We start from the raw sequence: 23,715 nt of genomic DNA, 5'->3' as shown, positions 1-23,715 counted from the left end.
CTCTAACACCAGTGACATTCACTCCTTGTACTCAAAATAGAAATCCCATTACTACCTGCCTCCCCCTCCCTAAATCCTGAGGTGAAACTAGAGTCATATTTAGGGAAAAAAAATATTTCCGGCTACTAAGCATGGCTTTAAGAAACCACACACAATTATATTCCCGGAAAGCCCAGGCCAGGTTATGCCCATTTGCACAGGCCAGTGTCGTTCCGCTGTTAAACAGCCTTAACTGCCTTATCCTCCAGCACCTCCCCAACACCCCCGACGCTGGCTGCTTTTTCATCGCCGCCGCTAAGAGGAGCCCGCAGAACCCCGCAAACCCCAACCACCAGGTGCCCGAGGCGAGCGGGGGCGGGGGGCGGCTCCCGTTTGGCCTCACCCGGGCCTGAACTTGCACCTCCTGGTCGGCTCCTGCCGCCCACACCGGCCCCAGCGGCCCGGGCCGGGGACACCCTGTCAGCCCGGCCGGGCCCCGCCCCTCCCGGCCCCGCCCAGCCCCGCGGCGGCGGCCGGGCGGCGAGAGCGTGTGGCGGCGGCGGCGGCCTGATTTACGGCTCTGCTGAAAACGGCTCCCCCGTCGCCGCCGCCACCGGCACCGCCACCAGCAACAAGTCGGGTGAGTGAGTGCGGGGGCGGCGGCGCCGACCTCGCTGCCGGCTGGGGCCCGCGCCAGGGCCCGGCCCCGCTCCCACCCGGCAAGGCCCGCCCGGCCGGCGGCGGAGCCGCGTCGCGCCGCCGGGGCCCTGCGGCTGGCCGCCTCCCCCGGCGCCGGGCGGAGATGGCGCGATACCCCTGAAAAATCACCGGGAAAGTTTCCCCAAGTTTCCCGGCCGGCGGGCGGGCGGGCCGGCCCTAGCCCCAGCCCCGGCCTCGGGTGGGCGTGAACGCGGGCTCTCGTCTCCCATCCAGGGCCCGGCGAGGAATGCAACAGCGGGCCCGGGATGAAGGCAGGCAGCCCTGGCAGGAGCCGCTCGGCAGCGTCGGCGTCTGTCTCCCCTTCCGCTGCCCGCGATGCGGCGACCACAGCAGGTTCCGGAGCCTCTCCTCCCTGCGGGCGCACCTGGAGTACAGCCACAGCTACGAGGAGAGGAGCCTCCTGACCAAGGGCAGCCTGTTTTCACCCCTGAAAGACGCGGAGCTGATCTCCCCGCCGGAGTCCGCCACCCAGGGCAGCCTGGGGAGCCCCAGCGGCCCCATACAGCAAAAAGGGTCCTACCTGAATTTTTGCGATGCCTCCTGCCAGAGCACCAAGCGCGGGCAGCCTCTGGAGGTGGAAGCCGAGCGGCCCGTCTCCTACGTTGCAAACTATGTGTCGGCCGACTCTCCCGGCGAGCAGATTTCCAAACCCAGCCTCCCGGCCACTGACTCCAAAGCCTCCTTCGAGGCGCACGTTAGAGAAAAGTTTAACAGGATGGTAGAGGCCGTGGACAAAACAATTGAGAAGCGAATTGACAAGCTTACCAAAGAGCTGGCCCAGAAGACGGCGGAGCTGCTGGAGGTGCGGGCAGCTTTTGTGCAGCTGTCCCAGAAGAAGCAGGAGGTGCAGCGGCGGGAGCGGGCCCTGAGCAGGCAGGTGGACGTGGCCGTGGAGATGATCGCAGCCTTGAAGCAGCGCCTCACCGAGTCCGAGGAGGAGCTTCACCGGAAAGAGGAGTAAGTGGGGAGGCGAGAGCTGATGGCTTTGCGCGGGCTGGCCAGCGCCTGTGCGAGTGAAAGCCTTGGGGGGAGAAGAGAGGGGGTGGTTCGGCTGCTTGCTGGTTATGAATGGGGCTGGTGCTCACCAGCTTCTGATCCGTTTCTTTCTAGAGTTGTAGCCGATATGAGCATGTCCCCTGCCTCGCAGGGGATGCTCCCTGGGCAGGTGGCTTTCATGCTTGACTCCCCAGTGACTAACTTTTACACTCTAATGCCTGTGTTGTGCCCTTGGTTTCATGGGCGTAGGGACAAGTAGAAGCTATCATCAGCATGTAATCTGATTTACACTGACGCCTCTAATCTGTTATCTGTTTAATAAGAGATGGGTAGATAAGTGCTGGAGGAAGTATGTAAGAATACCGAATACCACCTTTTTCCTGAAGACATCCTGCCGTGGTCAGCAGGCTGCCTCTGGAGTGGGATGGTGTCCCATGCAGCAGCAAAGCTGTACTGGAGATGAAGCTGAAAAGGCCACGTCTGAGGAGGTGTTCTAGATAGACACAGAGCTGTGAAACTGGAATTGCTTATATGGGAATGGGAAGCAGACGCCACAGTTGTTCTGACTAACCTAGGCCATCTAAAAATATGTTTGTGCATCCATTAAAAATGTAGTGATAGCTGATAACTTATTTATACATGAACTACTTAGTCTATTCAGCACTTGTGGAAACCTTTCAGGCTTTTCGAAACAACACAACTTATTTTAGAGGAACACAAATAAAGAGCCTTGGTAATGGAATGCCTCTAAACCAATTCAACTGCTTACAAAAGGAGGATGAGAAGTGCTAGTTGCCATGACGCTGATCTTAGAAGAAATAAGGAAGGTGGTGTAGGAGTTCAGTGTAGGAAGTTGAGGGGGCTTTCATCATTCCTTCCTGTAGCCTAAGGACTAGAAAGCAGAGACGATGATGTCTCATCTATCAGCAGGAATCACCTATCTCAAGGCAGTGCTAGAGATTTCCCAGAAGGGGACAGCAAAGGCGGTGCGATTTGAGCCTCTGGTGTGTGTCTTCCTTGAAGGGATACTCAACAAAACCTCTGGTTTTTGAAATATCATGTGGTCCTCATGGAAGAGAAGAATGAAGGACTCAAGATGAAGCTAAAGATAGTAGTGGAACTGAGACAGGTTTGAAAGTATGCTGGAAGATAACTTGCAGTTTTGGTATTCCCATCCAGCCAAGCTCCCCTTATGGGTTCTGTCACAGTGTGATTCATCCTACTTGTTCTAGAAGAGTATCTTAGAGGGGGAGGGATTGCTCTGTGGAGGTCCTTCCTCCCACTACAGACTAGAGGGAGACCTCAGGTAAGCAGCAGTCTTAAGCTAGATGCTGAACTTGAGATATCTCAAGTTAAGTGGTGTGAATCTTACCCCAAACTAAATGCAGAATGTGATTTTTGAAATTGAAGAGTTGAGGTCCACAGGAAAAACATGACTGTCAGGAGAAAGCAGAAATTATTCAGTGGAGCAAAACCGGAGTTCTGCAGTGCTGCAGAAGAAGAAAAGAGCTAGTAGAAAAAGAAGGGGGGAATAGAGTTGTCTGGGTAGAAAGAACGGGTATTATATGGGGAGGATGGCAAAGGACACCGATCTGTGAAAAGAACAAGGCAGCAAAAAAAAGCAAAAAAAGTTGTGATTTTTAACTATATTAGGAAAAGGCACATGGAAGAGGCCACTTTCCCCCTTGGCAGTCTGCTTGCTAGCAGCAGTGGTAGGCTGTGCTTCTGAGCCCAGAAAAGACTGAACACAGAAATACAGAAGTGGGGAAACACTGTCCTTCACACTTGGGCATTGCCAGGCGTGGGAAAGGAGCAGGAGCTCAGATGATTGCTGTTAGAATTCTAGCCACCTCTAAAGGAGGAGGGTGAATGCATAAGCAGATGAGGAGGTACTTCCTAAGCTGGTGTTACAGGGAGACTGAAGGTCATTTGACTAGTAAGAAACACTAACCAAAAGAGGCAGTTGCACAAGAGCACCCAGGGTATTGCTCTTCTAGGATTGCCACTAGCTTGCTTCAGCTTTAAATAAAGAAGATAAAAAACTTAGAAGCAAAAGCATTAATACGAATGAGTGAGTAGTTATTACACAGTGGTGTGTTAATTTCTAAAGGTAAGCGGGCCTAATGTTTTAGTGGGTACGATGAAAGAATATCAGCCCAGAGTACCGAGGGGAGTAGCAGTATGTTCATGCACGTAGCTTTGCCTCTTAGAAGTCACTATGAAGGTACTTTGAGGAGGTTGGGAGCATGGGCAGGGTGTAAGAACAGGTAGAGTTCACCTAGGAAAAACTGAAAATATGGGGCTTTTATTCTTACTTAGTTGGTTCCTGCATTTTCCATCTGGAGGATAACAAGGGATAGTGCCATAGAAAAATGCACTGTATGACTTCCCAGTTAAAACGTCACTGTATAATTAGCAAACTGAGACAGCAGGTAGATATAAATAATGCTTTGCAAAGCAGGACTAGTACTTATAGGGGCAGCTTTTCAGATGTGAACCTCTAAAAATGTCTGGGACATTTAGTTTTGAACGAGGAGCTGGGAGGCACAGGATGGTATGCTCTGGTAGAGGGGAGAAGGAAGGATGTTCATGACTCTGGTAATAACAGTGTCACTTGTCTGGTTTTCTTATGGACTGCTGGTAAATTTGGAGACTCCAAATTACTCCAAGACACATTAATTTCTTTTGTGTTCATAAACTTACTTATTTGGTGGGCTGAAAAGACTTTCTCCTTCAAAAAAGGAGGATCTCCAGTCTGGCTTTGAGATTTTTTTTTTTTTTTTGGAAGAAGTCCAGATGATTAGGAAGCCAAACAAAACTGCTTAATGGATATTGCAGAGGCAGGAGTTCTCACTGCAGATTGTGGAAAGCCAAAGGCAGCCCGTAGGGACTGCTTTGATACTTGCTGACCGTCAGAAATAAATGATTTCACGAGTTTCTTTGGACTTTTTTTTCCCATAAGCAATCTTGTAAATATGGATAACTTTTCCCAAAACTAGCATTGATACTAAGCCAGTGTAGCTAAAAATTTCTTCCTCTTTCCTCTTTGTAGGAGGAAAAAAAACCCTTCTTCCTTGAAATAGCTCCTTGTCTTATTTCTAAGGAAGTAAAGGAAACCAGTCTTCCCTTGGTCTCTGAATGGTTGTCCCTACCACCAGAGATGATGGAACATGGTGAGTGTGAAGGCAAGAAAGGATCTATAATCAATATGTACCTCTAGATCTCAAAGAGACTGAGGTATGGCCATTCCAGATTGGGGTGGGGAGCAACCCCATAAACTATTCAGAAGGGGGGAGGGGGATGGAAATTCCAGTCCAAATCTTAGATAAGGTCACAAAAACTCTTTGGAGGCTCTTCTAGAGAAGAAGCTGAAGACTTATGGGGATCCCTTCAAGTAACTCTTAAAAAATACGTTCTGATAAAGAAGTTACAGATGTTTATACTGGGCCCATATTTGAGTATTCCTCCGTGTCCACCTGCTCTGTCAGTATCCTACAAGAATGGACAGTCACTATCAGTGATCAAATTACTCCATAATACTGAATTTAACAATCCAGTTTATTTTCATCTTTATAAAATGTGCCTAGAGAAGCCAGGGACCTATCTAGCCTGCTTCTACGTGTAAGAATGAAGAATTAACCAGATATGGAAGGTAGAAAAGGATGTATTTGTGGTTTTAACCATCACTATAAATATATATTTATATATTTAACCAGCTATAAATTGGCTATGGGGAAAAAAGGAAGTTGGGGGTTTAGAAACTTCGTTTTTAGAATGGTATACAAGATGACAACAGAAAATAACAGTACAGTTGCACTTTGGGTAGTGGCTCTGACTTTGGATCTGACTGTGAAGTCAAACAGGAAAGCTAAGGGAAAGGAAAAATGAGCGTTAGGAAGCCCCAGGAAGGCTTAGGGAGGAGAGATCTAAATTCTTTGTTTAAACGTCTGGATTTCCTGAGTAAGGAGAAGGAGCTTTTTCAGGCCTCGCATCTTTCCTTAGTGCCCAGCCTAGCAAAGGCAGACATTGCACTGCTGTGACTCTGGCAGTCCTCAGCAGAGGCAGTAGACCTGAGGTCACTTTGACTTGATGGAATTTCATTTCTACCTCTCTATTCTACCTGTAAAAGCCTGTACGTCCTGAGCCTTTGCCTAGACCAAGCATGTGAGGTAGACACATAAAAACTGTGATCTACCAAGTGGCCACATTATCAGGAGCTGGTTTGTCTGTGTTCTCCAAAGCAAGCAGCAAGTCCGTAAACTTCCTAACTCTATAGGGAGTAAATTCTTCTCAGAGTTACATTGTTATTGCTAATCAAAGCACTATTTCAAATGACAGCACTATGAGGTTTTACTGCTGACCCCTCATTACCATGAGAGGGAGGAGTGTTGGTTTAGGCCACCAGCAGGCACAGGGCTGCCCGTTTGAAGAGATTGTAGGGTCAGTGTGATTATTTCTTTAGACTTGCTGGTTGATTATTTTTTGCTTGTTTTAAATAAAGCCTATAGCAGTCCAACAAAGGCAGTGATAAAGTGAAGATATCTTTTTAGGAAAGTTTTATTTCTGTTCCCTTACAAAAATGGCTGTGCTAATATGAACACAGGTACACGCTATGTGAGGTAGGACAGGTGGAGATACCACACTAACTATACTAATACACAGTTGGAGTAGACTTCTCTGTGCTTAGAATAATACTTAGAGTAGTCACTCTTGTGTCACTTTTTCTCATATTTAGGAAGTCAAAAGGCCAAAGCTTTTTTTTTTATTACGGGGTGGGATGACAGGGGTGTGGAGGGAAGAAAACTGGATGCTCTAGAGAAGCAGGCACAGCTACTACATAGAGGTCCCAGTTCACCAACCTACCTCAGCTGGGCCCTGGACAGTTTTGACAAATGATGGCTACAGGGTCAAGCTTTCAGCAGAACTGCTGAGCAAAGGAATGATTTAATTAGAAAATGTGCCCTGAAAGGGATTATTCAATGTTGATGAAGGAGAATGCAACTCAGAGTACTGTGATCTTAAAGATAACACAGAAGCCTGCCCAAAGGGAGTAAGACTGTTGAATAAGGTATCAAGAAAACCACTGAAAGGAAAACCAGATATGAACTTAACTTCTGGAGGACACAGAGAGGCTTGTTTCTGGAAGTTATGTAAGAAAATGAAACTGGTAGAGTTTGATTTTCAGTAAGACTGAACAGGGTAAGCACTGGAAGTTACGGTCCTCAAATGGAAGCTACCTTCAATGGTGATTTAAACAATTTCACTTTGTCTCCAAATTATAGGACAAGAGCATTAATGCAGTATGCTGTCATATCTTTGACAGTAACTTCTTTAACCGGTCTAATGCATTTGTTTTGAGACTGTCTTGTCGTGCCTCTGCTCTGGCATAGCCTGGAATGCAAGGGTTATTTCAGAATAGCTGTTGTGGGGAATTGTTATTCTTGCCAGTGGCTTTGCCTTAACTTTGCAGTTAATGGAACTATCTCTTCAAGTAACATCTCGACAATAGGATTAAGAGTTGGCTTTTAGAGATTACTGCAATTTATGCTTTAAAACAGCTTTCCTTAAAATATGCATTTCAGTTGTACAACAAAACAGTTTTGATTTTGCTGAGTATGACCACGACTACACATTGTTCTTCCACCCTCGGTTTCAGGTGGTCCCACTCCCTCTTCCCCATTTCCTTTCATCTTCCCACATGAGCGATTACTCCCCCTCCAACTGCATTAGTTCATGTGTAGCATGACTATCCCACAGAATGGCTCTGTGAAGTAAAGCATTTTAATCTTCAGAGTGTCACCCCAGGAAGCTCAGGGCTCAGATCTAGAGCACGGCCCACTGAATGGGCGCAACTCCTAGGACAATAACTTTCTGAGGGGAGGAGGTGTGAACCTCTTAAACCGAATGTGCTGATAGTGGTGTAGGAACATGAAACCACAACCTAATGAATAACAGAGAGCAGCCTTCAGGCAATAAAACCAATGGGATGATGGATGAAGTCAGTAGTGTTAATACTTAATGAAAGTACATATTTTAAATATTTTCACAAGAAAAACGCTTGTAAACTTTCCACAAATAAATCACTCTACTACTTACTGCAGTAGGAATTTTCCCATCGTCAGGTAAAATAATATAAGCATTTTGTTTTCTATTGATTTTAGGCAGAGTTGCTCCAAATGCAATTCTCTAAGGGACTTGATACTTGAGTGAAGAATCTGCACAGGCCCTCATGCTTGTCTCCACCTACAGAGTAGTTGCAGGTGTTGAAGTTGCTGTAAATAGTGCCAGGACCGGTATTATGCATCTGTAGGAGGGCTTGGTTGCAACTTATTGTCAGTTGTTAGGAGCTGGAACTGTCCCAGCCTCTGCATGTACTCTGTGCATCACATGTTTAACTGCTGAAAGCCATACAAATACTAAGGGTATCTGTAGGGTCTACCTGTCAGCAACTGCTTCGGTAAACAAGAACTGCAGCTCACTAGTCCTGCAAGGAGCACTGTATAGTCTAGTGGTAAAGGCAGAAGAATAAATGTCACCTAGTCAGTCTATGATTTATACTTGGTTTACCACAGCCTATGTTGTTTCATGACAACAGCCTCCATAAAGGCTGTTTCAGGAAAAGTTTCAAGATGTGCTATCAGCAGTTTTTCTGTGAGGGCAGCTAGGTTGCAGTTGCAATGCAAACTGCCAAACTAGTTAAGTCTGGTTAACTATAACAGGTTATTTCCCCGGTGGAGTCAGATTAAAATAAAAGCTTTGGCAGCAAGTGTTTCTTTCCTACAGTGAGTCCTTCTCTCTGCACTTGTTCTTTCAGCTGAGCACCTCCAAGTTGCATGCTACACTGCAATAAACTTGTCCTGGACTCCTCTGGTGCTGGGAAGAGCTCTTCTCTGGCAGTACAGGCACCTCCTGCTCCTCTTGGACACCTCCTGGGTTGCATCCCCCTTGTCTGCTTTGTCTTTCCCTCTCGCATGCTTCACCCTGTTGCCACAAGCTGCAGGCAGTTTGTCCTCTGCTCTCTGGGCAGCAGCAATGATCCCTCCTCCTGAAAGGTTTTGTCTGACAAGAGCACCCAAGACAAAGCAAGGAACACTCCTTTCTCCCTGCTCCTAGTCACAGCCCTTTAACAAAACATTTTGCTGGTTAACATACCTTGATATCCCTGTAGTAAACTATGAGCAAACAGATGAGATCACTCTGCTGTCCATTACAGAAACTTACAGAGCTCTAAGCTGCACTGCATCTACTCTGCTCAGAAAATTCAGTGGCACCATCTAGAGCTTACAGTGCGATGGCAGGTGCCAGGGTGCAGCTGAGCAGGGGCAGGGTCTGCAGGCTGACAGCAAATAGAGGAGCAGAGCGGAGTGGGAAAGAGATGATGCTCAGAGCAGAGGAGTTCAAGAGGAGTTAATAACTCTACGTTACCTTTTCTTAATACAGCAGCAGTGCTCCAGATGTAGAATAGTCTGTGCAGGGTAGCAGAGACCTCTCATTAGAAAGGACAATGCTTCAGGTCTGAGCCAGGCTTTAACAAATGATTCCTATTCCAGGTGAGCGCTGCTGACAAGGCTGTTCTGTCAAGCCACAGAGCCCAGCAGGCCTGTGCTGCTGTGCTCTGGTTTATGCCTCTACCAGTCGGGCCCCAAAATATTCATGGGTTCAGCTTCCCCCAGACTTCTTGAGGAGCAGCATCTGACCTCTGTGAACACCCATCTTTCCACAAGCATAAGAGCAGAGAGTAGAAGATAAAAATCATATCACATAATACCCCAAAAATTGACAAAGGCCTGAAGAAATAAAGTGAAAGTAAAAGAGCATTAAGCAAAAAAATAGTCAAAGCAATCTAGAAATAGAATTTAAGGGAGAGGGTTATCAGTATGGCTAAGAAAAAGTCTGGGCAAACTACAAGAGCCAAGAAAGGCAATTAAACAGATAAAGAGCGGCTGCAGGAAGCTACGTGAGTTCTTTGAACCATTTCCCTGTTATTCATGGTAGGAGGAAGGTAAAAATTCTTCTGGGAACTCCCTTCAGGTAACCATGGCATAGCCACAGCACAGAGTGAGTTCTCTGAGGAAGCGGTGTTGCAGCAAGTAGAGACACTTATTTAAAGTCACTCCTCAGGGCTTGATGTAGTTCTTCTGAGAGATGAGATTGAAGTGGAAACAAAGAAAGTAGCTGAACTAACAGAATTGCTGCTTATCATGGCAAGGCGTGTGATCAAGACCTAGTAGGTGGGTATATTCTGGCTCCTGTTTGTATAAAAGAAATTTACGGAGTGCTGGTACCTTTTCAGCTGAAACAAAAATTTTTAGAAAGTTATTAAAGCCTGTATAGAGGCAGCTAAACAGAGAAAAATTATGGAAGTGCTACTACTGCTGCTAATAACAGTTCCTACAAATAATGGCACATAGGATGCCAAGTTATCTTGAGTACCCTAGCAAGCAAGGAAAATACTACGGAATTAATTGATACTATGTGTCTCTTCTCCTGATAGTGATCAAAGTCTTCCAGAAAAAACACTGCTTCCCTCTGCCCCCCCTATAAACACCTCACTAAGGAGACTATAGGAAAGGAAAATTTGTCGGTAATTTATTCATGCCACGGAGCAGGTGATTAATGAATGCTTTTGAATTACCTTTGCTGACACAATTACAAATGCTAGCATTCATGAAACTATCACCCTTTTAAAAACAAATGCCAAGTCCTCGTGCTTGTGGACTCCCACTGCAGCAAAATGCACAAGCCGACAGCGGCCCTGGAAGGTGCATCCTCGTGGTGTCCCAGGCTGGCGGCTCCCCGCTCTGCCCCAACCTTCCTGCAGGCCTGGCAGGCCACATGCACTTCTCCTTCCTTGCCCAAAGGGTGAGGGATTTGGAGCTGACCTGCTGCGTTTCTGTCCTTTTGAACTTCCTGTCCCCTGTAAAAGAGGAACCCGCCAGAGTGCCAAGGGCTTCGGGTTGCTCGGACGCTAACACAAATACAGAGCAGCATCATGAAATCAAAGAAGTTACAATGCTGCAAGTGAAGTGAGAATAAAGCCCTCAGATTGTCCTTATGAGTAAGCATTCTTCAGGCTTTTCATTGTCAGACTGCTCTGGGCAAGCTAATAAGCACAGAAATGGTACAGAGCCTTGAAATGGATTGGATTAGCTGAGCTTAACAAACAAGGTACCTCTCTGTTCCTTAAACCAGATTTTGTGGGTAAGTTAATATAAACTAATATTCACTGAAGTGTTACACCCAAACAATATGGGCTTGTTTTTGCCTCATTCCTACCATTAGATCAACCTTGCAAAAAGCCTCTTGCTGCACTCTGCTGTGGTTTAGAGCAGGCAGACCCAGCCTGAATCCTAGGTGGTGAATTTCCATAGTTGACCACTTGTGCCTAACTCTTCTTATTGCAAAACAACTCACTGTTAATACAACTATAGTGAGTTAAACCAATCAGCTACAGCTATACTGAGATAAAACAATGAAATGCTGAGAAACTTCGGATTTGTTATAAACAAGCTAAGCTTTGAAAGGCTCTTACTGCTACAGACTGTTTCCTGTTTCTGCTTAAAACGCTTTTTCCTCAGGTGATGCATTTCTACCAAGCAATCATGCCTTTTTCATCTGGCAAGCACTGCTTCCCCCAACCCCTACTCCTTCACTTTTGTACAAAGCAAAAATGAACATGGTTTAATTGGCAGAGCAAGAACTGCTTATCCAGGTGTTTATTAACTGGGGAAGTCCTACATGTTCAGATTTGCCATTTTTCGTAATATGTGCTTCACTCTGTAACCACACTTCTCCCACCCAGAAACTCCTGATATCAGAGGTCCAAGTGGTGGCCTGATTACTGATGGTAAACTGATAGTACGCAGAGCACTTAAAATGGACTACATCTCAGTACAGAGCTGGGACTTCTCAGTCAGCAGTGCTATCTGTTTCTTCCAGTCATGTTACCAGACAAGAAGTGTTTCTAAACTCCTGACCTAAAACTTGGTCTTCCCACGCACATACTCCTTGGTCTATAATCTGTAGATTATCTGTTAATCTTCCATGCTCCCACTAGCTTCAGATCATAATGCTGTACTTTGACATACTTGCAGGATTGCAGCCAAAACGAAGTTTTATGGCCACAGTAGCTCTTTTAAGTTAGGAACCACCCCAGTAGCAACATTAATCTACTGCTGTAAGATTATGATGACCTGGGAAGATTAATTTGGGGGTTCATCCACTTGTCTTCATGTTTCAGGGCTGATATTCACAAGGGTAAGTAAAAAAAAAAAAAAAGATAAGGAGGCTGTAGCTGTCTCCAGATACCTTGACAGGTGGTGCTTAATGACATTCGATTTGATTTGATGATTCTTGTGGGTCCCTTCCAACTCAGGACATTCTATGATTTCTACCCTGTGGACCACTAAAGGCTATTTCCAAGAGACCTAATAGTGTGACAAAAACCCCCAAAACCACTGCCCATAAACTTAAATTCAGCATTTAGGGTTCCAGATCTTCACTAAGCGTCCACAAAAAAGTTGAAATCTCTTAATAAAGGTGAAGGACAGTAATTACCCACCATAGGCTATTGCCACGAAAAACAGGAGAAGCATTAGTAATTCTTTGACAGCAGCGAGATCAAGGCCCTTCCCATTATTTGAACGTGGCCTCTTTGCAATGTTTCTGTGTTGCAGAGAAGTTGTTACTTTCAACCACTTCCTGGAAGAAGCAGCAGAAAAAGAAGTGCGGGGAAAAGCCAGGCTCCAGCACTTCATTGAGAACCTGTTGCAGCGCGTGGATCTGGCAGAAAGGCAGCTAGAATATTACCAAAATCAGCAGATGGTGTGCAACCATACGGACATCAGCGAGCACGTGGTAAGCCAGCAAAGTCCTTTCCTTCACTGTTGCCCACCACCAAAGGGAAAATACTTGAGTTTGAATATGGGTGGGCTTAGTGGGTCAGGCTAATTGCTACTCCAGACAGATCTGGATTTGTAAAACGTTTCTTTAGACGTGTTTTATTTATATTTTAAACTGCCACTTCATAAGAGTGTGAGGAGCAGAGAGTGTAGAGCAGCAATAGCCAAAGGTGGCAAACAGACAGCAAAGAATAATTAAATATTTGCCAGATATTAATTTTTTTCCAGCTTTTGGCTATTGCTGCTGTTACCTTGCAACAAACACTTTCCTTTATGTCACTTAGTGACCTGGCTGGTTTTTTTTGGAGATGTCTGAAGATTTTCAGGAAAGATGTGGATCCCTACAGAGGACATGTCAGCCTGCTGGCAAATTGGCTTGCTTTCTGTAGTTACCTATCACAGGCCTCTTAGAAATGGTGAACGGACTCCCACAGGCCTGTCCCCCACAGATTAGAAACCAAAGCTGACTGAACATTGTTTTTTAAAATACATTATTTCTTTAAAAACCCTAATTTTTAATACTTCAACACAGTATTTTCCCTACAATGCATTACAATAATATGGCAAGTTTTATCCATATGACTTCCAAAGAACATATTGGTTTAAATTAATACCCTGTGCTGCCTATGCCAAGTAACTGCTTATCCTGGGAGGCGAGAAGAAAGGCATTTCGTCATGCACAGCACTGAACAGTGGTGGAAAGCAAAGGCTCCCATAGCCACTTGGAAGACAAAGAACTTTAGGCAAGACCTGAATAAATGTAGATGTGCTGAAATCTAGTGCAGGACATCTCAAACAGCGTGAGAACACTGAGAGGGACTGTAAAGAGGGGCCTCAACATTAAATCATCTTCCCTCCTCTTGTTGTGTTTACCGGGCTGCCTGGCTCAGCAGTGTCCCTTGGGGAAGGCACTAATTTTTGAGGCAGCTGCCCTGCTTTCTGAGTGACTTCAGCATTCCTCTACGGTCATCCATCCAAATACTGACCAGCCTGACCTTCAGGAGGTAATTACAGGAAAACACACCATGAGATGGCTCCAGACTCCATCCAAGACAGATGACAAGCAAAAGTTAGGCTGGGCAAAAATCCATCTGCAAAGTGTGGACAATACCAGGGACAGAGGGAACATTCACAAGAACATAATCATTTTCAGATGCCAGATCTGACTTGCTTGGCTCAGTGACTTCATTAAATTACATTCAAAGGCTCAGTTTAGTAGCACTGATAGGAGCTCAGTAGAAAGAACCGATGTAGTACCCAGACTGATTTAGGCTGAACTGGCATCAAACACCTCCTTTCCTGACCCCCATTAAAAGAGGAACTAGACAAAGCGGTTCCACACTGTGAACAGAACTGTTGTAAAAAATGAAGTCGTACAAAGTTGTGCTGGCACCAAAGCTGTGTTGTCCCTAGCTGGTGTCAGGATCTGGGGTAGAAAGGGAAAGAAATGCTTGTGTTCTCGCCCTCCACTGTTCAGTGCTGCTGTAGGCAGAGCTAAGGGCTCATAGCTGGAGTTTCCTAGCTGCTTGTGTAAAGGAAATATGTCACTGCAAAATTAAAGGCTCTGAGAGGAAGTTAATTTAATACAGCTTATTCACTGTCCCCTATTAATTATCTTGAACACGATAATTACTTCTCATTGTGTCCATACTGTTTAATCTAATGTGAAAGATCTCTGTTCAGCCCACACTTGTTTAGCAATTTATTTTGATTATAGTTATGAAAAAAGTACTGGGGAAAAAAATCCAACCACTAATAACTCATGTTATGAATTTTAAAAACAGATGTAGTAAGTTGGAGGAGTAATAATCTGTAAAAGGCCTTTTTCAAACATTTCTTTCATGAATATTCTTCCAGTTTTAACAGAGGTGAGTATGGAAATATGATTTTGAAGACTGCATATATTTTATCCCTGTACTTTAATTGCTTGGTAATGTAATATTAATAACCTGTTTCTATTTTCTTTGCAGTTTACAGACATTTCATTAAATAAGAAACCCAGATGCCTGTATGTATATATTTTTATTTTTCTCTTAAAGATACTTACTTGACATGCTTACATTTCTGCTTTTGCATTTCACCTTATCCAAAAGCCGGAATCAGGCTGGGTTTGGATCAGGTTCTATACTGGAGTATGATCTATATTTATATCATGTAATAGAGGAAAAACAGATTTCTGCTAAATCAAAGTTAAAATCAGATATTCTGAAAAGAAAAAAAAAGAATAATTTTCTGTTAAATGAATGACTCCTTCCTGCTGACTGTAATAAACTATTGCAAAGCTACAGTAGTTCAGTCTTTTCAGCAACCACAGGCCACGTTTCAGCTGAAAATATCTTTAACATTCTGTAGGTAGGAGAGAGACAGTTGTCGTTTCCTAACTGACAGTAACACTGTCGACTTGAAAATCACATGTAAGCAAACAAGTGCCCCGACAAAGCACAGGCATTAATAACATCTCAGGTTACTCAAGCAGCTGTCCTGGGAGCAGCAGAACTAATTGCGGCGTGTTTCCCACGTCTTTGCGACTTGGTCATGAGTCCCAGCGGCTGGTTCGGAGCATTGCGCATGCTGCTTGGCCAAGTGATGATCAGGCAGTGCATCCTTCCTCAGGGTACCCTTTCTTAGTGGGGACACAAGTTTGGGTCTTTTTCCTACTGCCATGAAACCTGTTGCATCACCACAGGTCTGGGACTTCTGAGTCCCTGCCAGTTTTGTTTGTGTTTGACCAATGGGTTCAAGAATTACTGGGAGACTGAGAGACATAAAAAGATTGATGGGCTAGAAAATAAACCAAGAATACAATGTATAGCCTATTGGGTTCGATGAGTCGGGGCTTTTTGCTCTTTGGGTTGTTTTTGGTTTTCATATGTCTTAGTTCTAGCAGGTAACTGGGCAAGTATCCTTTTGCTGGTAGGCAGTGTTTGCATTAATAATTAACAGCACAGGGCTTTAGCTTTGTTTTTTCTACTTTTTATTTTCATAGCTTTTTTTTTTCCTACTGATTTGAGATTCTGGAAAAACTTGATTGTCCAAAGTAGACTTTGAATTGACTGTATATAGACTTCTCAGGCTTCTAGATGACTTAATATGATTGGAATCAAGGAAAATAGAATTAAAATATAACCAGTGAATTCAATGCCTCATTGAGATGAGTCCCTCCACTGACAAGTCTTTGGTCTAAATACAACACAGTTTGGTAAAGCCCATTAATTGCTGACAAATACTGGGAGTTCAGTGGCATATATGAAATTGTGTAGGGGTTTCTGTTTAACTACTGAAAAGACACTGTCAAAACTAGAATTTAGTAGTAGCCTTTATTTGGAGTTACCAGATTAAAAATATCCCAACTTGTCCTGCGAAGCAGGGAGGATAGAGAAGAGGATGCTCAGAGGGGTAGGAAAGTTTTATTTTGCTCTGCCTGTTCTGTGGATTAATCCAGCATTTGCATTCACCACACCAGCTTTGTTAACAGCTGTAACTAAACTCAGTACATAAAACAAGGTTTTAGTGATATGTATCAGTTTAAAAAAATTGGGAAGTGTTACTACCCATACAGAAAATCCAGTGTAATCTCAAGGGGGTTTGGGCCGCTGATGGCTGGACTGGCAATCCCTCTTGCTCCAAGGCCTCTGCCTTGCTTCCCAGTTCCTTTTCTCCAGCTTATTCTGGCTGTTTTCAAGAAGTGCCCCACTGACGGCATGGCAGACCTTTGCTGATGCTCACTAGCCATTTCTCAAAGGCACTGAGACTTGCCGACACATCTGTGCCTAAATCAACTTTAAATGCCAGCTCCCATTGTGAAGAAGCTAAAATTAGGTCTCTCAAAATCACTAGACCTGTCTTGAAAAATACCTGATGTTTGTGAAATGCAGGAAGAACATGATTGTTCTTAAGTGCCTGTGGCAGTGGGGTGCATTTAGTCACATCATTTCAGTCTTTCTCCGTAATGTGACAGATGAAGACTATGTTTGAGTAGAAGTTCCCACTCTCTCAGTCACTTGCATCGAGGAGCTGCCGCTTTCCATGAAGAAACATTTCCCACATCTGGAGCTGGCAGCATTGCATTTCATGTGCAATGACCTGCATCTTCATCCGTCTTCAATACCTTCTTACCCTGACTGCGAATTAGGGACAGACATCCATCTTCTCTACCATAAACTCATTCAATTTAAATACAGTTTAACTCTTCTAGGCAATCCCCTCTGATCATATTAACATTGTCCTTCTTCTGGTTTTAATGGCATCATTCAGTGCAGCAGAGGAATGACTAATATTATCTGCAATCTCCTGCAATCATGCCTGCATGTGCTTTGGGAATAAGTGATGTAACTTTTTCACCATAACAACATCTGAGAAAAAGAGAGCACTACATCTTTTAATAACTACTAAGTAATGGGCTGTAGCAACAATGACCAAGAAGTGATTGTAAACTGGAGTGGCCAACACTTGTGCATTTACAGAAGTTGTTTCTACCCCCCAGCAAGTGGTCAGAGCCCAGGCCTGCACCAGGCCTGCATGGCACAGCATCTGCAAGCTCCAGCTTGGACTTGCATGGCATTTTCCCCCCAAAACTTTCCCATAGTGAAGTCTGGTTGGCAAAGCTGCCAACCAGTTAAAGCTGTTCTGCAGGTAAGGCTTGGTTCCTGTGCTGTTAACTGGCCCTCACTGCCTCCCACCACCAAGTACAGAGGCTTTTGTGGCACCTTTCTGGTCTTTTCAAGAGCAGGGGAAGGCTTGCACTGTACGTACTTGAACAACCACAGCTTTTTCCAAAAGTAGCTTTGTCAAGTGTGCAATATTGTTTAACTCCCAGGAGAAGGAATACTACAGACACATGATTTCCAGAAATAACGAGCTATGGAAAAGAGCCCTACGGGAACCCTTAAGAGATAGACTTGTACATCGGCACATCTGTTCTTCACTTCAGTCACAGTAGCTGGGCAGAAATGAGCTGGTGCTTTACGTTCACAGTGCTGCTATTACACTATATGTATCTGCTGTAAAACATTTCAAGATTATGTTAAAGGGAACTGTAATGATCTTACTTAGCTAAACTGTGGAACTGCAGTTTTAACGTAACATTTTAGATCAGAGGGCGTGCTTCAGCCTTTGCAGCACCAGGCACCATGCTGTCACTCCATCTGAGCTCACCGATTTCAGCAAATTCTGCTGGGCCTGAACCAGTGCAGAGAGAACAAAGAATTCAGCTTGCCTTGACCTTTAAGCTTTCATACCCTCCTGCCCACCAGTTTCTGTATTCCCCTTTCCTCTTCTCCCATTTCAAATCAAAACCTAAAAGCAAAGCTGAAGTTTCCCTAGATGGGTTGTCAACACAAAGGCAGAGCGTGGAGTTTCCTGAGCTATTGGCCATTAGTAGCAGCCGCAGTCCAGGACAGCACTGAGATCCCACCAAGAGGTTCCTGCACACACTTTCTACTGTTTTTGATGCTGTGTGGTCTTCCAAAGACCGTGGGATGTTCATTCTGTGCAGAAGGTTGCTGTGAACATGTGCATCTTTGCTCAGCCACTCTCCATCATCTTTGAAAGGTCATGGAGGACAGGAGAGGTGCCTGAGGACTGGAGGACAGCAAATGTCACTCCAATCTTCAAAAAGGGTAAGAAGGAGGACCTGGGGAACTATAGGCCAGTCAGCCTCACCTCCATCCCCGGAAAGGTGATGGAGCAGTTCATCCTGGAGGTCGTCTCCAGGCATGTAGAGGACAAGAAGGTTATCAGAAGCAGTCAACATGGATTCACCAAGGGAAGATCATGCCTGACCAACCTGATAGCCTTCTATGATGGCGTGACTGGCTGGGTCAATGAAGGGAAAGCAGTGGATGTTGTCTATCTTGACTTCAGTAAAGCATTCGAACCTGTCTCCCATAGCATCCTCACAGGCAAGCTAAGGAAGTGTGGGTTGGATGAGAGGACAGTGACGTGGACAGAGAACTGCCTCAACAACAGAACTCAGAGGGTCGTGATCAACGGAGCAGAGTCTGGATGGAGGCCTGTCACTAGTGGTGTTCCCCAGGGGTCTGTGCTGGGTCCAGTCCTGTTCAACAGATTCATCAGTGACCTGGATGATGGGACAGAGCGTAACCTCAGCAAGTTCGCTGATGATACCACGCTGGGAGGGGTGGCTGATACACCAGAAGGCTGTGCTGCCATCCAACGAGACCTGGACAGGCTGGAGAGCTGGGCCGAGGGGAACCTGATGAAATTCAACAAGAGCAAGTGCAAGGTCCTGCCCCTGGGGAGGAACAACCCCACGCACCGGTACAGGCTGGGAGCTGAACTACTGGAAAGTGGCTCTGCCAGGAAGGACCTGGAGTGCTGGTGGACAAGCAGCTGACCATGAGCCAACAATGTGCCCTTGTGGCCAAGAAGGCCAACAATACCCTGGGCTGCATTAAAAGCAGGGTGGCCAGCAGATCAAGAGAGGTTATCCTCCCCCTCTGCTCTGCCCTAGTGAGACCACATTTGGAGTACTGTGTCCAGTTTTGGGCCCCCCGGTTTAAGAAGGATGTGGAACTGCTTGAGCAAGTCCAGCAGAGAGCTACCAAGATGATCAGAGGGCTGGAGCATCTCCCTTATGAGCAAAGGCTGAGACACCTGGGTTTCTTCAGCCTGGAGAAGAGAAGACTGAGGGAGGATTTCATAAATGCCTATAAATATCTAAAGGGAGGGTGTCAGGACGATGGGACTAGACTCTTTTCAATAGTACCCAATGACAGGACAAGGGGTGATGGGCACAAGCTGGAACACAGAAAGTTCCACCTCAATATGAGAAAAAAATCCTTCCCTGTGCGGGTGCCAGAGCAGGGGCACAGGCTGCCCAGAGAGGCTGTGGAGTCCCTTCCCTGGAGACATTCAAACCCCACCTGGACACGGTCCTGTGCCCCCTGCTCTGGGTGTGCCTGCTCAAACAGGGGGTTGGACAAGATTATCTCCAGAGGTCCCTTCCAACCCCTGCCATTCTGTGAGTCTGTGATCTTTACAATCCCTGTAGACTACCAAGATATGAGCATGGACTCCAGTATGATCTCAGCACTCCAAAATCAGCAGAATGCTCTCTGAATAAAAATGTAGATGAACTTGCATGAAGAGTCCACCAGTAACACCTGTAGGGGTTCTTATAATGAGGGATGCTTTTGACTATAGAGAAATTAATCTTGCAACTCTGTTTTTAACTTTCAGCCTGGTTCTGTAAAACAAAGCTATTTCTGTCTTTAAAAATATGTGGGTTTGGGACATTTGGGGGACCTTTCACTTTGCAAGGTTGAATAATAGTTATAAATAATCACTATTATTAATTTCAGGAGCCGAGGAAGTCAACATGCTTCCTATAACATCCCTGAAGCAAAGCCTCATTCCTTTCAAAAAGGAAGAATCTTGTTGAAAAAAGCAAAGGATGAAAAAACAAGCTTGCAGCCAGTGAAATGCTTCTATGAACCCATTGATTGCTCAAGAGAAATATGGAGAGCACAAAAAAAAGGGGAACCAGTCTGCTCTGCCAGGAAAGTGAGCGCAAAATCCAAGATGGGTAAAAAGGCCAAACAGCTATAGGAATGGTTAGCAAGATATAGTAATACAGGAGCTTGGCTTCGACAGAACAAATACTGAATGAAGTTAATCATCCTACTTTTTCCTATCCATGTGGCCATGCCAAAACATACCAGATATAATATATAGAAATATATACAGTATGGAAGATTTATATTATTTAGTAATGCCATTCCCTATTTGGGCTCTAAAGAGAAGTGACATTTTATTCAGTTTACATGGAGTTCTTTCTATTTATTTATTTATTTTTAGAGCTTATTTTAAATGACTGCATTTATCTTGCTGGGCAGTACTGTGGCTGTATGTTTCATTATTTTAGTGGCAGCATGTGGCCTGGTAATTTATTTTCCATCTGTGCTGTTGCTGAAGTTCAGAAGAATCCATTTAATCGGCACCTAAATACTCAATCTTTCAGCTTAGGTAGGTATAAGATCAGTGATTAACTGTTACCTGCACAGACACTCAGATGCAAAAGGTCGTCTTGAGTTGCTTGAAGGCTGTTTACAGCAGTAGATTGCTACCCTGGATTTTTTGCCATATGCCCAGTTGGGCACATTTCCACATTTTATTACATGCATTAAAGTGCTCAATCCTGCCAGCAGCCACGTTGTCTGTTGGTACAAGTTTGGGCTACTCTGGTGTCTCAAACACAGCTTTCAAAATCCAGAAGCTTTATGGCTTTGCCATATGTACCAGCCTCTGGTCTCACCCAGTGAGGAGACTAGATGCTGGTACTGCAGGCCTGACAAGCATGGCCCGCATGGAGCCAGAGGAGAAATTTCAGTACCAAGTGCCAGCAGCAGGCTGCTCGCAGCTGTGGCGCAGCAACTGAAAGACTAAAGCAACATGTTACGTTGCATGGCACCACGTTCAACGCCTGTGCTTGGTTTTAGGCGAGAAGCCTAAAATGGCTATGATCATAACTGAAACCCTTCACATTTTTATCCCTGAAAAATCTTTACAGGGCTGAGATATCCCTGAATTTCAGCTAAAAAGCCAAGAGGAAGGAGGTTAGAGATGACTGCAGGATGGGAATGCATGTGTTTACATTGGTTTGTGCCAATTAAAAGGATCCTTATTTATCAGAGTATCAAGATGATTTTTTGTGTGTACAGTTTTTTGGTAACATGAATCCTCATGCCATGTTTACAGATATAAACATCCTGTCGATATTACTGATGAGATTTGTTTTCTCAAGAAAAAGGATAGGTGAGACAAGTCTGTAATTTATTTTTTAAATGCTCATAACAGATGTAAATTGTTTTTGTGGAAGGTGATTTTTACAGTATGTGTACAAAGATTTGTGAAAAATGTTTTTCATTTTTTATAACTATGACTGTAAGCAGAACTGAGTATTAACAGACAGTGTATCACTATGATTACTGCTGCAATAAGCACCTGAGTTGCAATATTTTTAAAGCAGAAGATGACTGATCAGTCAGCTAGGATCAGGTAACTGCAGATGTCATACATCTGTCAGTGTACAGAGCTCCCAGAAAGTAGCAGAGTGAAGAAAGAGAGTATTACTCCTCACTTTTATTTTAAATAGTGTATATGGAACAATCAGATGTATGTTTAAAGTTTCTCAACACTGTTTCAGTAGAAAGTCACAGTATAAAACCGATTCAGGTATTTAGGTTGTAATGACATTTTAGTATTTATTTAACCACGTCACAAGGCCACACTTGGCCTCACGCTAGGCACTGTGTGTGGTGAATCGGAGTTGTTAATTGTGTTGCATGGGTTTGTGTAAGATCGTATGTTACAACAACTTTCTTAGGCAAGCCACAAAATAGAAACATCCTTTAGTTTTTTCTATTGCTTCCCACATCCTTTTACAAACCTGAAAAAATGACCCTTTTTGAAGATAATAAAGGTGAACTTTAGAAAGATAATGAAGTAAAATATATTAATCCTTTCCTTTATCCACTTGACACTGAAAGAATATTTTTATTTTTAAATGCCTATCTACTCTATTAGTCACCAAAGTTAAGTGCAACTACTAGTTCACAAATGAGAGGTTTATTTTATTATTTATCGCACCAAAATCTTGACTGTGAGTTGTCCTTTTGGGGGAGGAAGAGAAAAAGAGAGTAAAAGAAGCTGCATGTTCATAAACTTTTCAAATCCTAGGTTACAGTTACTTGCTGAACAAATGCCAGGTTAGTTCATTAGAAAGAAATTGGATTGTACCGTAACCCCAGGTAAAAGTTTTTAGAATATAAACATTCTAATAATAAAGATATATTTCTCAGTTACTGTGTCATTTAATTCTGTGCAAATACAATGTTTCCTACAAAAGCCTACCCAACAGCAGAGAAGACGACAAGCCCTGTTTGGACTTGTGTTTATTCCTCAGATAAAACACCACGTCAGTGAAGTTGGGCAAAGCATTTTCCAAAGCATTACAAATTAACCTGAAAGACAGCTAACAGCTTCTTGCCCACATAGCACGCTCTTCATGTCACCTGCCCCTCTTCTGCTGTAATGATGCTTGAAAATTATTCCTGCGGTAACCACGTGGTCAGGCAACCTGCCTAAAGTGGAGGTGGGGCAACTAGAGGGAAGGGTCAGGCGAAGGAAGTTAAGGGCAGAGGGGCTCCTGGGGAATGTGGGTGATAAAGTCTGCCTCACACATTGCCAGCTGCTGAGTCATCATTTAATCAGATATCTGCCTGGTGTACTTGGAAGGAGGAGATTTCCTATGGGGGCGAACCAGGTTCCCGTCGAGATGATAACCCCTGAGGAAGGTGCTGTAGAAGGCTGGACAAGGAGATGAGGTCCCTCTGACGCCTGAGAGCCTGAATGATGTTCATCAGGAAGAAAGGCTCCTTCCCAGTCATGTTTACACAACTTCCTAGCTCACTTTTAATGTTAATGTTTGGTCACCAGCAGAAGTTGACTGCTGGATGTGTGTATCACATCTACACTTCATGTCCCATTAACAGAGGTGGAAGGCTTGAGAAGGATGCGTACATGCACTAGTCTGAACATAACTGGTATTAGCTTGCAAGGACTTTGGGAGGAGATAACACTGGAATCGGAAAATGTCAATTTTAAATCATTTTAAAATCTAAAATCTGAAAGTGTTCTGACAAAGTTGACCACTCATCTTTGAAAATGAATTTGAAGCACAGTTACATTTTGCCCTTCAAGATGCTTTGAAGACATCTAGGTAGGTTTTATGCTTACATCGAAGTGAAATTCAGTAGCACCTGGATGCCTCATTCCTATATACATTTTTAAAATCACACCTCATCTATAACTAAAAACACCTCAGAGCACTATGTATACTGGCTGGGCCCTTACAGGTGAGTTTTCTGCTTAAAACTAAATGTTCTGACTGACATGTAACTTTACCGGCCAGGAAAACAAGAGACTAATTAAAACCTAGACCTTTAATTAGAGCCTTACAGAGGAAAAAAACCCAATCATTTTGAGATGCTTCTGCCAGTAGAAGAGAGAGAGTGTTTTTAAAGCACTTGATGGCATCTGACCCCCGCCCCGCCTCAGCAGTAAAAGCAGTCTCCCCCCACCCAGAGGAGATCTGAGC

The 23,715-nt window shown here is 44.4% G+C and overlaps 1 protein-coding gene across 1 annotated transcript; it reads left to right on the top strand.

Annotated features, from left to right (window-relative positions):
• The first annotated feature begins 514 nt into the window (after positions 1-514).
• Positions 515-22,416, top strand: ZNF365 (zinc finger protein 365). Its single transcript, XM_075109722.1, has 5 exons — positions 515-619; positions 913-1,656; positions 12,372-12,552; positions 14,567-14,604; positions 19,919-22,416. Exons 2-5 carry the CDS (start codon positions 926-928, stop codon positions 20,163-20,165), a joined length of 1,197 nt encoding a protein of 398 aa, XP_074965823.1. The 5' UTR covers positions 515-619; positions 913-925; the 3' UTR covers positions 20,166-22,416.
• Positions 22,417-23,715: the final 1,299 nt, after the last annotated feature.

The sequence above is a fragment of the Phalacrocorax aristotelis genome, chromosome 14, assembly GCF_949628215.1.
Source record: "Phalacrocorax aristotelis chromosome 14, bGulAri2.1, whole genome shotgun sequence".
Classification (NCBI taxonomy): Eukaryota; Metazoa; Chordata; class Aves; order Suliformes; family Phalacrocoracidae; genus Phalacrocorax; species Phalacrocorax aristotelis.
This window is presented reverse-complemented; position numbering and strand designations above follow the sequence as displayed.

Coding starts and splice junctions, on each gene's coding strand:
- ZNF365 (XM_075109722.1), top strand. CDS start 926: ATGCAACAGCGGGCCCGGGATGAAGGCAGGCAGCCCTGGCAGGAGCCG. Junction 1,657..12,371: donor GAGCTTCACCGGAAAGAGGA/GTAAGTGGGGAG, acceptor TCTGTGTTGCAG/AGAAGTTGTTACTTTCAACC. Junction 12,553..14,566: donor CGGACATCAGCGAGCACGTG/GTAAGCCAGCAA, acceptor TTTTCTTTGCAG/TTTACAGACATTTCATTAAA.